This window comes from Larus michahellis, chromosome 2, assembly GCF_964199755.1.
Source record: "Larus michahellis chromosome 2, bLarMic1.1, whole genome shotgun sequence".
NCBI classification, from domain to species: Eukaryota; Metazoa; Chordata; class Aves; order Charadriiformes; family Laridae; genus Larus; species Larus michahellis.
Window position 1 is genome coordinate 103,623,701 of NC_133897.1, and position 14,628 is coordinate 103,638,328.

Consider the following 14,628-nt stretch of genomic DNA (forward strand, 5'->3'; position numbering starts at 1 on the left):
TGGGGGATGCTGGCAGACGTGGTTTGCCCAGCACACTGCCACGGCCCTTCCTCAGCCGCATCCTCTCATCCTACGGGGGGCTCGCTTTGGCCTTCTTCAAAAACTTTGGGTGGGCGTCCATCCCACCCCACCGGGGGATCTCCGAGCCCCCGGGGCGAGGACCAGAAGCACTGCCCGGGGGCAGGTGGGGAGGGAGGGGAAGGAGGAGGAAGCGGGGAGGGGAGCGAAGCGCTGAGGTCTCTCACCTTGAAAAAGCCCTTGCAGCCCTCGCACGTCCGTACCCCGTAGTGCTGGCAGGCGGCATTGTCCCCACAGACGGCACAGGTGCCTTCTCCAGATGAGGAGCTCCTGCTGGGTGGGGAGGGGAGGCCGCCGCTGCCGCCCCCGCTGCTCTCCCCCATCAGGCTGGAGGTGGCTGCGTTGAGGCCGAGCGGCGAGAAGGCTAAGGTGGCTGGTCTTTTGGGCAGGTGGAGCCCGTAGGAATGGCTCTCCATGGACGTCTGGCTGGCGGGGGGTCTGTCGGAGGCCAGGGGGAGGCTGAGGGAGGCAGGGTCGTAGCACATGTGGGGGGCGGTGGCCGGCGTGTGTGGGGGGGAGTGCTTGAAGTGGAAGAGGGGGAAGCGGGGAGGCACGGTCTTCATGGGGGCAGCGTCCATCAGGTGGCCAGGCGGCAGGCAGGTCTGGGTGGGCTGCAGCGGGGGCTCGTCCCACAGGCTCTGGTGGGAGGGGAAGCCCGGGGTGGTGGGCGTGGAGGGTGGAGATTGCTTGAAGTACATGGAAGTGCTGGGCATGCCCTCATCGGTGGAGGGTGGCAGCGAGGGCTGGTACGGGGAGAGCCGGGTGTCTTCCATCTTTATGAGGGGCCTCTGGCCGGAGGAGGCAGATTGCATTTGGTAGAGGCAGGAAGGCTTGAGCTCATAGCTGCCAGAGTAACCCTCCATAAAGGTGCTGAAGCTGGGGAGGGAGGTGGTGGCAGTGGCGGTGATTTCGGTACTGCTCAGGTCCATCGTCAGCTTGGTGTAGTCTGGGTTCATGATCTCCGAGCTGTACTCCGAGCCATACGCGTAGGTCTGAGCTGCATAATTTGAACCGGGCGGTGAAGGGCTATACTGCGCTTGCACACAGGGCATATCTGCAAGGGCAAAGGGGGACGTTAACAACCACCCCAGCGCGCCGGGGCCGGGCCCCAGGCCCTCCCGAACTTCTTTTCCTAGAAGCTTTCCCACGTTTCACGGAGCTCGGTGAGACACCCGACTCCCATTCTCGCCTGGACAGGGGGCATCTTAATTAGCCTGGAGCCTTCACCTTTCAACAAGAAATACGCACCGGGGATCAACTAAGCGCTTAGGTATGAGGGAGCCTGCTCTCGTCTAGTCGCGGGAGCAAGTCAAATTTATACCAGTGTCACCGAGAGAAGAATCCATCTCAAGCTGCCCTACATCTGCTGCTTAATATACATAGGTGTCAATGAGAATTAGATAAGCAAAATGAAAACAGTTTATGGCTCTAAATCTATCTCTGTATGCGTGCAACCGTGCCATAAAATTTTCATGAAGGGTAAACGAGATTATCAAATGCATAATATTAAAAATGATATTTATTTTAAAAGAAACAGCATATCAGAGGAACGACTCAAATCATAGTGTTTGCTACTTAGGACTTGGAAACATCAATTTTGCTTACTCAACTCTGGGCCTTTGAAGCATATTTCTGGTGAGCTAATAATGTAAGGTTGCTGTCTAACTAGTAGTTTTAAGGCTTATCTGTGGTAGAATGTTCTCCCCAAAAAAGTGAGTGGAACAACATATCCTTAAATTTGCAAAATGTAGGAGAAAAATTATGTGGTATTTCCATTTATGTTTTTAGGGGAAAGCAAGGTCGAGGCTGCTAATACAATTGTTTTTATCCATCAGTCACAAAAGTTAATGTGGTTCACTGCTAGTTGGGATAGTTGAAGCAACACAATGCCTGGCTATAAAGATTTGATTTTTTTTGTTTCTTTTACTTTTCCTACTTGTCTGCTATTTCCTTTGCTGCTCTTAGGAAATGATGGACCCAATTCTGCAATCCATTTGAGGTTTGCCTGACTAAACACTTTGAGATTCCAGCCCAGTATTTGCAAGCCAAACTAAAAGTGTGTGCTGGGTTTCAGTTCCACAACACAGGAATAAAAAATGCATAGATTAGTATAAATTCTCTTGTAAAGAGAAAAGAAAAGTAAATATGGAGAAAATGTGTATCAAGATTAAGTGCAGTACATCTCTCCTTAGTCATGGTAATTTACATTCCAAAAGCACTTGAGAAACAATTCATACTAAAGAAAAAAAAAGCTGTGTTAAAAATAATGGGGTTTTCCTCAGTATTTTAAGAACTCCCTTCACTTGCAATTTTAAAATTTTCACTTGAGGCTGTCATGCAGGAATTCAAATAATTTGTGTTAAATCAACTTTTAATTCTTTCCTGCCTGCATTGCAGATAAACATACTTAAACTAAACACCAGATTTCAATTATCGTACTGTCACAAAGCATTCAGATCTTTCTTCTTGTTGAGAAAACATTAAAAACTGAGAAAAAAAATAGTGTTGTTTTCTGAAATTAAGACCTTGTTGCTTTTAAATCCAAATACTTAAAGGAAGAAACAGGACGACTCTCACAAGCCATGCCTCCCAATGTTATTTAGGTATTTTTCTACCGTTCTCTTTTTTCCTATCAATTTCTGTCCATGCCATTCCACACACACACATTTCATGGCAAGTCCTATTGCAATCATTTGTTAGTTTAAGGACCATCTGTTAAAAACGTAGTGATCAGTGCTTAGGCAAATAAAAAGGGAAAGAAATTCCTTCCACACACCTCCACCGAGAGGTGACTGAGGAACACAACTGAATGAGTGAGCAGATAATGTCATGTGTCGATACACAACCCCGTGAAGGAAAAAGGCTGTTTTGCTAGCTCAGAAAATGAGCAGAAGTTCAGGCAAACAGATCATTATGGGGTTTGTTCTGCTTTTATTTTTTTTTTCTGAGCATAACAGGGTTATGACACTGAATTCTGTGCAAAGTGGAGTAAGAAAACAGAGGTCTAAAATAAGTCCGACCTGAGGACAGAAAAAATATCCCTAACCTAAAGGTCTGCTCTGCCCTGCGGGACTCCTCCTACCTTGCCCTTTGCCAGCGCACTCGACTGACTAATTCTGACCCCTACTTTTCCATTTAGGGCACCAATATTAATTACCCTGAAAGGTAAATAACCTGGGATTTTTTCTCCTTTACCCAGCAATATTTAAAAAAAAAAAAAAGCCCCACAGGAGGCGCATTGAAGAGCAACCTGTCATCAAAGCCCAAATGAATGGGTTAAAAAAAAAAAATCACGGTTGGGACATTCAGAGCGATTAGCTTATTAATTTGCTGTCTTTACGAGAGCTTGAGGTGAAGGGATGCCTAGTTCAATACCGAGCAAGCTGGGCCCCTCACAGGGGCACTCACATCCCACCCATTTTCCCCTGAAAAGCTGTCACGCCTCTGGCTGGGGGCTCGCACCCGCCTTGTGCCCGGGCACGGCACGGCGAAAAGCCCCGTGAAAGGCGGGGGCTGCCCAGATCCTTTTGGCATTTAAACACCCCGCGACGGGACGTCGGGGACCCGTGATGCCAAAGGGATCTGGGAAGGGCTGGGGCCGCGGCAGGAGCTCTTGCAACCCTCCCCCCCCCTTCTTCTTCCTCCTCTTCCTCTCAAGCTTACCTGGCGGGTATCTTGCGCGCTGAATGGTGGGGCTGGAGGTGCGGACGGAGGCAGCGGGAGGCGGCGGCGGGGGCGGCGGTGGGGTGGCGGTGGGTGCCGGCTGGGACCTCTCTGCGGAGGCGGGTCCGGGTCCTGGCCTCGGCGGGGGGAGCTCTTCCGACCCGGGCTCTGCTCGCCGGCGGCGGGGGGAGAAGGTAGAGTCAGGGGCGGCGGTGGCCGGCGGGAGCCCCCCGCGGTTCCCCCCCGGCGGAGCGCCTCGGAGCCCCCGGCAAACCCCCGCCTGGCCCCGCGGGTGGGACGGGGGAGCCGGACGGGGGGCGCGTTTCTGCCAGCTCCCCGCTTCCCCATCGCACAAAAGGCAGAAAGCACCGGGCTGGGACAACGGAGCCGCCCGTTTTGTCCTCCGAGCCCGGGGAAGGCAAGAGGAGAGCCCCGGGCGGGGTGACTACACCACGCAGGGCAGCATCCCCCTGCCTCCACTTCCCCGCGGGAACTTTCCCTTTTTATTTTTATTTTTTTTGGGGGGGGAGGGGGGGAGGCGGCCAGCAGCAGGCTGGAAGTTTCTGTGCAAGCTACCGGCCGGAGTTGAGGGGTTTCCTACCAGCCCGGCTAGCCTGCGGCGTCCCCCCGGCTCTGCCCCGCGGGATGCCCATGGGAGCGGGGGAACGAGCGCGTCCCCCCCGGTCCCGGCGCTTCCAGCGCGGCCGGGGGCGCGGGGGACGCGCGGCGGCGCCGGCCCCTGCCCACGGGGAGTCGCTCCCCGGCGGCTCCTTCGCCCGCTCCCTTTTTTTTTTTTTTTTTTTCCCTTTTTGTCTTCCCCGCGCCCCTCGCGTTTGATATCCCCCTCCAGCTCCCGGGATGTTAAGTGACCGTCAGCTCATCCCTTCCTCTCCCCGCGGGTTTTGTTCCCTCCCGAGCTCCTGCCAGGCGGCTTCCCGCTCGGCATGGAGCGCCCTAGGGCTCCTCTTCCACCCCCCCACTCTCCCCCCCACCACGACCCCCCCGGGAGCCGCCGGTTACCTAGAGACACTCGCTGCGCTTTTAACCATGCAACACCCCTCCGGACTGCAGCCGCCCGAGCCAGGAGCGCAGAGCCGTAAGGGCTGTAAATTAGGAGGAAACAACTACCCTTGTCAAAGCTCTTTTCTTCCTCCGTGCACTTTACATTCAGCCCCGAGTGACACCCCTCCCCACCCTGTAATACGAGGAGGAAACCGTGAAATACTCCATTGTGATTGTGACTTCTTCAGGCGAGTTTCGAAACCTTCATTTACCCGGGAGGGACCGCGGAGGGGGAAGCTCCACTGAATTAAAAAGTTTCGAGCTCGATTTCCACCGCCGGTTAGCTCGCGATTTTTTTTTTGGGGGGGGAGGGGGGAAGGGATCGTCCCGAGCCGCACGGTCACTCCAGCAAATATCCACGACCTCGCGTGAGATTCACCTCCGAAGGAACCGTGTGGTCTGGTTTAGTCCATTGTTTTTACCGGGGCCTGACTCCAGCATACAACGGTCTCCACGGAGGAGAGAAAAATCGGGCGAAGAATGTAATCGGGTGAAGCGGCTTGGATAAAAGTTAGCGATTCATTCCCAAACTTTTTTTTTTGTTGTTCCTGAAGAAAAAAAAAATGCGATCCCAACACACTAACCCCCTTACAGAAAACAGCCTTTTCCGCCCTTTCCCTGGGAAATATCCTCGCATGGAATCCATGGTCTCCAAAAATTGCCAGTTAAATAACAGCGTTATTAACTAGCCGCGCGAAGGTGAACGGCATCTCCGTCCGGGATAGGGTATCGCGATAATGCCGTCCCGATAACCGTCTCCCGACACAATATCACAATCCGGCGCCCGCGCTCTCTCCCCTCTTTCCAAGGCTGAAACTTCTTTGGCAGCTCTTAAGGCAAGGAGGCAAAAAGCGAGAGGCGCGGCGGGGGCAGGGAGCGGGGCAGCGGAGGCGCAGCCCAGCCTCCCCGCACCGCACCGCCCGTGCCGGGGCACCGCAGCCCCTCGTTACCGTTTCTGACCTCCGAAGGGAAAAGTGCACATTTCCGAGGAGCAGATGCCGGGCAGACGTGCCGAGCAAAGATCCCGTCTCATTTCCATACAATATGTCACATTCCAGCAATTACCTCTTGGGGCGAGCTCTTTCGGGCTGCCGAGGGGGCTGCTCTCTCCCAAAGTGATCTCACTTTTTAGATCAACCTGCCCCGCCGTCCCTATTAGACAGCTCGAACTCGTGCAAACAAAACCACCTATTTCCCAAGCGCGGTTAAAGCAAGGAGACAAATTACTGCCATTCATCACCGGCGCTCTAAACTCCCCGCCGCCGCCGCCGCCGGCAGCATCATTTCCATGACAACAACTAGCAGAAATACCTTAGTACCACCGGCTCCGGCTCCCGCTCCTTCTCAACAACAGCCCGCCCGTTTGCGAGGGGCGGCGGTGCCCCCGGGGCACGGCGGGGGTCGCCGAGCCGGGCAGGGAGGCTCGGAAGCCGGGCGGCAAAGGAACATCCACGGGAGAAGTTGAGAGGGGCGGAGGGAGGGAAAAGGAGAGGGAAAAGTTTCAGCGAGAGAGCCCGGCGCGGCAGCGCCTGGGGCTGAGCCGCGCCGCCCGCCGCCGGCATCTCCCGAGCATCTCCCACCCCCCGGCGGCGCAACTTTGACGGTAGTAGGGGACACGTCGCCTTGTCCCTCTCCTCCCTCGGCCGCTCCCGCTCCCTCGCTATACGTACTCGGTTGCTGTGGAGGTTCCGTCTTTACATCTAGTTCGTCGGTGCCCCGCTTCCTTAAAGGCGCATGTAGGCGCTGTCCAGCGGCAGGACCCCAGACGCCAAACCCCGCAGACTCCCGGCGGCTGCAGGTCCGGAGGGTGCGTTATCCCGAGGCATGGAAAAGGATTGCAAAAGCCCGAGGAGCCAGGAGCCCGTCCCCGGGCGGAGGGAGGGAAGGAGGGAGCGGCCGAGCGGGCGAAGGATGCCGAGCCGCTGCCACCGCCGCCGCGATGTCGCGATGTGCCTTTGTGTGTGTGTTCGTGTGTGTGTGCGTGTGTGTCTGTGCGCGGCGGGAGCCGGGCCGGGACCTGCGCCCGCGTCCCCGGTGCGAGTGCGAGTGCCCCGGGGTGCGCGTCTGCCTTGCGCGGAGAGAGGGGACGGAGGCGCCTCTCTGCGCTGCTCTCCCGCTCCCTCTCTCTGAACGTCATTTATGTGAGAGGAGCCCTAGCGGCCTCTCCATAGAGCGGCTGGAATGCGAAACGTCAATAGTGACGCCATGGGAGCCTGACGCTACTGACCCCCCCCCCTCCCGCCCGCCCCAGTGTGTGCGCCGCGCCGTGCAGAGCCCTACAGAGCTGTACCGAGCCCTACCGAGCCGTGCCGAGCGGTACCGAGCCGCGCAGCGGGACGGGGTGACCGGCCGGCCGGGCGGATCGGGGCTGGCTGCCCGCGAAAGCCTGGCAAGTCGCTCCCAAGACAGATTAAAATTATTATACGATTATTATTATTATTATTATTATTACTATTAAGAACAACAGCGATCGCGTTGCGTTGTTTTGCAAACGCAGCGACTCTTGACTGGAGTGGTTCAAGGGAAAAAGCGCTTTGCTTAGTTAATTAGTGGCACTTTGAGAAGGAATTGTTAAAGCTTTTTTTTTTTACTTTTTCCCCCGTTTTCCCCTTTTTTACTTTTTATTTTCTTTTTCTCTTCTTTTTCGCTACTTTTCCCTTATTTTTCCTTTTTTTTTTCTTTTTCCTCTTTTTTTGTCTTTTTCAATTTTTTTTTCCTTTTTCCTTTTTTCCACCTTTGTTTTTTCTTTTGAAACTTCTCAGTGCGCAGGAGCAAAGAGCAGGTTGCGGAAGGTGCCGAGAGCGGCCCGGAGAAAGCCCGGCCTCCCGCCCGTGTCTGCCTGCCTGCCTGCCTGCCTGCCCGGGGCACTGAGTCTGCGGCCGCCGGCTCCCCCGCCGGCTCCCCCGCCGCCCGCAGCCGCCGTGCGCGCTGCTGTGTTTACTTCCGCTGCCGGGCCGTTTGCCGGTGTCACCGCGGCCGTTACGGCCGTTGCTGTGCTTGTGCTTCCTACCGAGGGGCTCTGACACACCGGCCCGACCGAGGGGGGCCGGCAGGCGGCGGGGGCGAGGGGGGCTGCCCCGCTACGCGGAGGAGGAGGGACCGGCGGCGACCTCTCACCCCACCGGCCTGACCCCGGCACCGCCGCGGCGGCTGGGAAGGGGACTCCGGGGCCGGCGGGGGGGGGGGGGGGGGGGCCACGTACGGTCCCGGGATCCCCCCCTTCCCGCGGCGGCGGGGCCTCCCTCCCTGCCGGGCTGCCAGGCCCCCCGCTCCCCCCGCCGGGGGAACCCGCCGGCCGCCGGGCTCCCCGCACAGGCGACGCTTCCCCTCCGGACGCAGCCAGCCCCCGGCGGGGCCAATCAGCGCCTCCACGTCACCGCGGAACGCCATCCACCGTTACCGCCGCGGCCAATCCACGCACAGGACGCGGCGGGCCCCGTTCCGAGGGGCGGGGCGTAGCGGGCTGACGCACGGCGGCCGCGTCATTGACGCAAGCGGCGCTGCTAAATTTAGCCGCCGGGCCCCGTGCAGGGCGAGCGGGCTCGCGCGGGGGAGGGGGCGGAGCCGGAGCCCATTGAGCGGCGGCGGCGGCGGGGCGGGCGCGCGCGGGGCTATTTTTGGGCGACCCCCCCACCCCTTCCCACCCCCCTCCCCCCCCCGGTTGTGATCCGGCCAAACCAAATATAGACGCGGGCGGGTATTTATAGCGCCAGCGAGTCCCATTGTCGTGGGGCCGCGCCCCCGCCCGCGCCCGGTTTCCTCTGCGCAGGGGGGCGGGGGGGTGGGGGTGGAGTGCGGGGCCGCCGGGATCGCCCGCCCGCGGGGACACCGACGCGCCCACGCAGCTCCCCCTCATTCTACCCCCCCCCCCCCGGGTGCCCCCCGTGACTCGCCGGAGGGGAAAAGCCACTGGGGGGGGGCGTCACCGCTCCCTGCTCTCCTCCACCCCCCCCGCAAAAAAAGCTGCCCCTGGCCACGCTCCGTGGCCGGTCACCCCGTCTGCGTGTCCCGCGTGTGCGGGACGCTGGCTCGGGGCGATTCCCTCGCTGCAGCGTGCGCTGCTTTCCCTCCCCATCTCCATCCCATCCCACGGCGGGCCCCTTGACGCTCCCGAGCGGCGGACAAACTGGGGGGGGGGGGGTGGGAGCAGCGGAGGGGCTGGGACTAGGATATCCCCCCGCCCCCGGCCCCCCTAGCGAGGGACACGCGTGGAAGCGCGGGGTGTTTCCGCGGCGGGGATGCCCCGCTCGGCCGGCGGCGGGGATACCCCCTGCCTGACGCAACGGAGCGGAGCAGGGGCGGCGGCGGGCGCGCATAGCGCGGCGGTGACCTCATGGCAGCAGCGGCGGCTGGTTGGGAGTCTTCCCCCCGTGTGTGTCGTGTGTCCCCCCTCCCCCCCTCCTTCCTCCAAACCAACATCCCCCCCCCGGCCTGTTGAGTAAGCGCCGGGAGAAGTGAAAATGCCATGACGGGCCGGTGCGCTCATCCCCGGTGCTGACACGCCGCGGGAAGGGAGATTCCCTTTGATGCCGCTGCCGGCGTGGGCGGCTTGAGGGCAGGGGAGGGCGAGGGAGGGTGGCACTTTCCGCCCGCCGCTCAACCCCGGGCACCGGCCCCGATAAAAATACTCCGGTTTCCATGCTGTCATTTCTCCTCTGCCTCTCGGCCTCTCTGCTGCTGGGAAAGGGACTCCGGGGTCGCGCCTCTCGCCCCCCTCTGCCGGGCGACATCCCCCCCCTCCTCGCCCCCTGCCCCGGGGGTATAAAGTCCCACCGTCACCCCGAAACTCGCAGCTCCCCACGGAGAGTGTGTGCAAGCAGAAAATGTGGGGACCAGGTGGACGGTCCTAGAACCCCCGCTTTTCCAATCCCTCTCTCTCGTGTACTCCGTGCAACTTCGCAGCTTCCTCGAGCTGTTCCCGTCTCCCACGATGTGAAAATACCGTCATGCAAGAAGGATTAAAAAAAAAAAATCAACAACAACCCACCCCAAACGCAAAACCGGCAGCAAGAGTGTTTTGAAAGTCTTTAAAATAATCTTCCAGGCACTATTTAAAGAACCGCTACACAGGAAATGGGATATTTGGAGAAAATGGTTAGAAAGTGGCATTTGAGAGCGCTGCGCAGTTCGGGGAGATGCGGGTGCGGCGCAGGGAGCCAGGCAGCGGGCTCGTCGCCCGACCCAAGGCAGCAGTTTCCTCCGGGGAGATGCACGATCTGCTGTTCTGCAGTTATTTATGAAATGAGAGGTCACTCACTACACGCTGCGTGCTTCCCAGGCGGCGAAAAGGAAGTCCTTCGTGCGAGGAGTTCCCAGTCTAAGGATAAACACCGGGGCGGAGGGAGAGATAAGGGGGACAGGAACAACACGAGGCAAATTGTCTAACTGGTGTGTGCACGTCGGCTTGATTTGCTGGAGGCAGCGCTGCAGGAGTCGGGGCCAGAAGGATGGCGTTCCCAGGGCTTGTTGGATAACTTGGGATAATCAAGCCAGGGACTGGAGGCTGTATGTAAGGATGAGGGGAAGAAGCCTGTGGGAATGTGAAGGAGGCCTTGGGAGAAATAAAGCTCCAGGAGGTGGGGAAGGTTGTTGAGAGACATCTGCTGGGTGATGCCAGAGTTGGGGAGAGTGAAGGTTATGCAGGGGCACTGGGAGCAAGCAATGTGGAGGGGCTGGGGGGTTCACTTCCAGTGCCCACCCTTGCATTTGCATTTATGGCCCAATAACTTGATGACAACTCCTTACCAGAATTTGCAGTTGACTTCTCCAAGACCAGAGCTTGTGCAGTCCAGGCCTGTCTTTAGGCTGCAATTTCTGGGATTAAGGCAATGAAAATGTCACTGTTTTCAGGTTTTTACCACGGGATTTAAATACCCTGAGTCAAAAAACACGATCCAGAAATCCTGACCGTCTATCTGGAGGCACCTAAATTCAGCAGTGCTATAGACATGCTCTTTGGAAGGTCACCTAGTCCAACCTTCTACTCAAAGGGTATCCCCCTGTGTTACCTACAATTTTTCCTATCTTCCTCCAGGCTGCAGAAACCAAGTGTTCCTCTGCCTTAAATGCCCCCTTCAAGGAAAACCCCCAAAGCGGAGTCAGTTGGTGCACCCAAATTACACAATAGCTTGGTGGCTTCAGCACTTGCACAGAATATAAGACATCCAGAGTCACATAGTTTGTCTGGGGCAGGGGCGGCGAGGGTGGGGATGGGGAGAGTCAACCTGCATTCCCCACCTCCCAGGAGGCTGCTGTAATCCCCGCATCATTCTGGGTGGCATCTCACCCACCCGTTTGAAGTGGTGAAACCACTTTCAGGCTTGTGTGCGAGCACTGCAGTTTGATGCTTCAGGCTGTCTGCTGGAACGGAGCAGATCTGCCTAGCCATTCCTCCTCCTGGGACGGCTTGTGTGTTTTGTGTTAAACACCTATAGTATAAAAATACTGCCATGGCCTTGCGTGAACTTTCTTTCTGGCCTGATGAATCCCTTCCTATCGAGCATGATTTCTATAGTAAAGGCTCCCTTTCCCCTCCATACCTCCCTGGGTAGCTAATAACCTGGTGATGAGGCCATTCTCTCACACAACAGTCAGTCTGGATTTGAGTCTCTTTAAGAAGAGAAAGGAGCTGAATCCCAGCTCTTCTGTTTTCTAGGGAGTGCTGTAATTGACAAAGCTTCAGAGTCAACAGAAGGTAGCACCCATCTTCTTCCAGCTGTGTTTTTGAAAAAACTGGTAGGTGAGCACCTTCAAGATAGGGTTCTGATACCCTGAGGCTTCCTGCAGTCCTAAACTCTGTATCCTTGCTCCAGGGGGGTGGGATTTGGGCTGTGGCCCTATCAACTTGTTGCGGGCACTCTGTTTTGTACCCTTTTCTGTCCCTGCAAGCATGCAAAGAGTTAGATGGTTAGTTTGGATTTCTGGATTTTTTTCCAGGGATGGGGCACTATGGAAAACACCACAGTTTTTAATTTGCTCACCCAAAACCTTGTTGGATTTAGGTCTGAGTCAGAGTCCTGCCCTTCAGAGGTAGGACTTCCTGCCGTTCAGAAATTAAATGTATCTGGTTCTGGTGCTGATCAAGGTGACTAAAGTCTTGAAAATAGGATGTGATCCTGGTCAAAATGACACCTATCTGACCCTGGATAGCCTGGAACAGCAGCTCTGCCTCGGCTGCCTGGCACGGTTAGGCCAGGAAGTTTCTATATGTGAGGTAGCGTGCTGGAATAGGTGCTCAGGATACCCAATTTATCACCGCTGCATTTCCAAACTGGAAGAGGAACTCATCCCGCCTCCTTTGCTTCTCCCAGTGGGAAAGAAAAGTGTCCCTGCGATCCAGCGGTCATGATGGGGAAGAGCGGAAGCCCCAGCTTAGCCTTTGGTGGTGTGCTTGGCAGGCGTGTTGACCCTGATGAAACTGAGTCCTCGTCTTGACTAAATGAAGTCCCAGTCTAATCCAGCCCGCTGTCATACTTTTACAGTCAAAAGTTTATATTTTCTTTTCCCAACCAGTTAAAGAAATGGCCGGGTGTTTTATGCTCAGATTTTCCAAGTGACTATCGTTGGATCGAGGCCATGCATTGGAAATTTTTGCCCCAAAGGAAGAAATTTTGAGAAAGATTCAAATGATTCAAACCCAGTCTTTTATGAATGTTAGAAATATGCGCAGTATGCTTTGTTCACAATAGCTCTGTTTTCCCAGACAGAAGCTCCACCAACTGGTGGAATTGCCCTGGAATTCTGCAATACCACAGATGGGGAGGCTTGAATATTCCTGGACTGACTCAGCCTGTTCACTTTGCCTGGCTTGTAAGACAATAGGCGATTCTTTCTTGCTCGCGGAGATAAAAAATTAAAAGTAAAGGAGGTCGCATATTAACGAAAGGAACGACTCCCTTTCAGACAAACCCACAGACCGAACTGTGATCATATTAAGCAGAGGGGCTGTTGAGAGTATAATTCCTACTGCCCACGTAAGAGCTGATTAGGAATGGGAGAAGCCAGGACCAGACAAGGTTCAGACATGCAAGCATAGCAGATTATTAAATAAGGAGATGAAGAAGCATTCGGAGGGATCTTAATTTAAGTACATTAATTATGTAATAATGAAGCAACTTTAAACTGGATTTATCATGGATACACAAGAACTACATTGTGTGTTGGCCTTGATCCTTTCAGAAGGACAATCTTATTTGACTGTGTTCACTTAAAGAAAAATGAAAAAGGGGAAAAAAAAAAGCTCAAGCCCATCTTATCCTGGGCAAAGATCTTGAAGAGCATAATGTTTATTACAGAGAGATGGATCTTAATGAAGGATCGAGGCCATGTGGCTGGTTTATAAACCCCAAAAGTTAATATTTTTCCCCCCCTACCTTCATAATTAATAAAATAATAGCAATTATTGTTATTACTATTCTGTAAGTTCTTTTCCCATGGCTTCCTTCTGAGCCCTTCATTTCTAAATTTAATTCTTGAGTGGATTGTCAATCTCTGTTCCTAAGGAGGAATACTACATGGAGTACTACAAAAATGAAACTGTATCATTGTAAGGAAAATAATAATTTCTACCAGATAATCATTTAAACTTATTCAGCAGGCACTGGCGTTCTGGCAGACTAATACTTTCTGTTTGTGCTGACAAAGGATAGCTCCTCAAAAGCATCAGCTTGTTATTTATTTACTTTTCCTAACATCTTTCTATGAGCAGAGCCTTTTAAATTCCATCTGTTTTTATTACCTTGTCTTTCCGGTTACCCTGTTTGTTTTACTCCTCATGATCCCTAAACCATGTACCTGTGTTACTGGGCATTGTGTTTCATTTACTCTCCCGTTCACCTCTTTGTAGACTGCATTTTCTTGCCTTCCTCCTATTTCCCTGTCCGTTTCTCTCCCTTCTCGCTACTGTGCTATCTGCACCTCCCCTTTCCGAGAGCCATTGGGCAGCAGTTCCTCAGCTGGGGTAGGACGAGGGGCTCGAGGAGAGGACAGTGGGAGAGTCCAGCTGCCAAGGCAACCAACTGTCCAGGTGTTGCTTTTTGCTCCATTTCGGTCCTGGCTTGTGTCTTTGCACAACTTTGTTCCCCCATCTGTAAAACTGCACCAAGGGATTTAAGAAATAAAGGCACAGAAATGAAAACTAGTTACTATTATTGTTTGCATCTCACTAATGCACACGGCCTCAGAGCCATCAATGGCAGTAATTCCTTTTTTTTTTTTCTTATATAAAGAAATGAATAATTTACCCGCGAAGATCTGGGCTATTTCTTTCAAGCTTATCACTTCTTAAAGATCAGAAGCGGGCTCTCGTATCACGTCACAGGTTAAGAGAGTTTAAGCATCAGCTTTCTTTGATTCTGACTACAACTTCTGGCATCTCTGAATCAGCTGAGACATGCTGTTAGAGTGAGATGATGAAATCGGTTCCATTTCCACCCCCCCCTCCCGGCACTATATGCCAAAGACCAGACTGTGCTGTACTCACTCCAGGCCTGAGCTTATGGCCCTACCTCCAGGAGTGGGGTGATGAGCTCAGCGCCTAGTCTTTAGGGTTGTGGAAATCATCTTAAAAATCCAAACTTGAGTGAAACCGGCAAGCCATGGCTGCCCAAGCCCATAGTGGGCTGGAAGTGTCCTACCTGGAGCTACATTAGGTGGGCTGGAAATGTCCTGCCTGGAGCTATGTTAAGCGGGCTCCTGTGTGCAGCCCTCTGGAGATCGCGGGAGTGAGCGGTGCCAAAACAAACTTGGGAAGAAAAGGAGAAAAGTGCGCTGAGGGCAGGTGTGCTGCTGGTGGAGCATCTTGTCAGGGAAGTTGCACCATTCCTC

At 54.9% G+C, this 14,628-nt stretch overlaps 1 protein-coding gene across 2 annotated transcripts in view; it reads right to left on the bottom strand.

Annotated features, from left to right (window-relative positions):
* Nucleotides 1-6,916, bottom strand: part of NR4A3 (nuclear receptor subfamily 4 group A member 3) — a 29,182-nt gene extending 22,266 nt beyond the window's left edge. Inside the window, exons 1-3 of one of the 2 annotated variants that reach the window (XM_074576478.1) lie at nt 6,474-6,916; nt 3,742-3,909; nt 246-1,132 (exon numbers count right to left, since the gene is read on the bottom strand). In XM_074576478.1, coding sequence (XP_074432579.1) covers nt 246-1,130 — 885 coding nt within the window. In that variant the 5' untranslated portion in view covers nt 1,131-1,132; nt 3,742-3,909; nt 6,474-6,916. Of the gene's footprint in view, nt 1-245; nt 1,133-3,741; nt 3,910-4,761; nt 4,972-6,473 lie in introns of those variants that run through there. The other variant, XM_074576479.1, reaches the window with a different exon arrangement.
* Nucleotides 6,917-14,628: the final 7,712 nt, after the last annotated feature.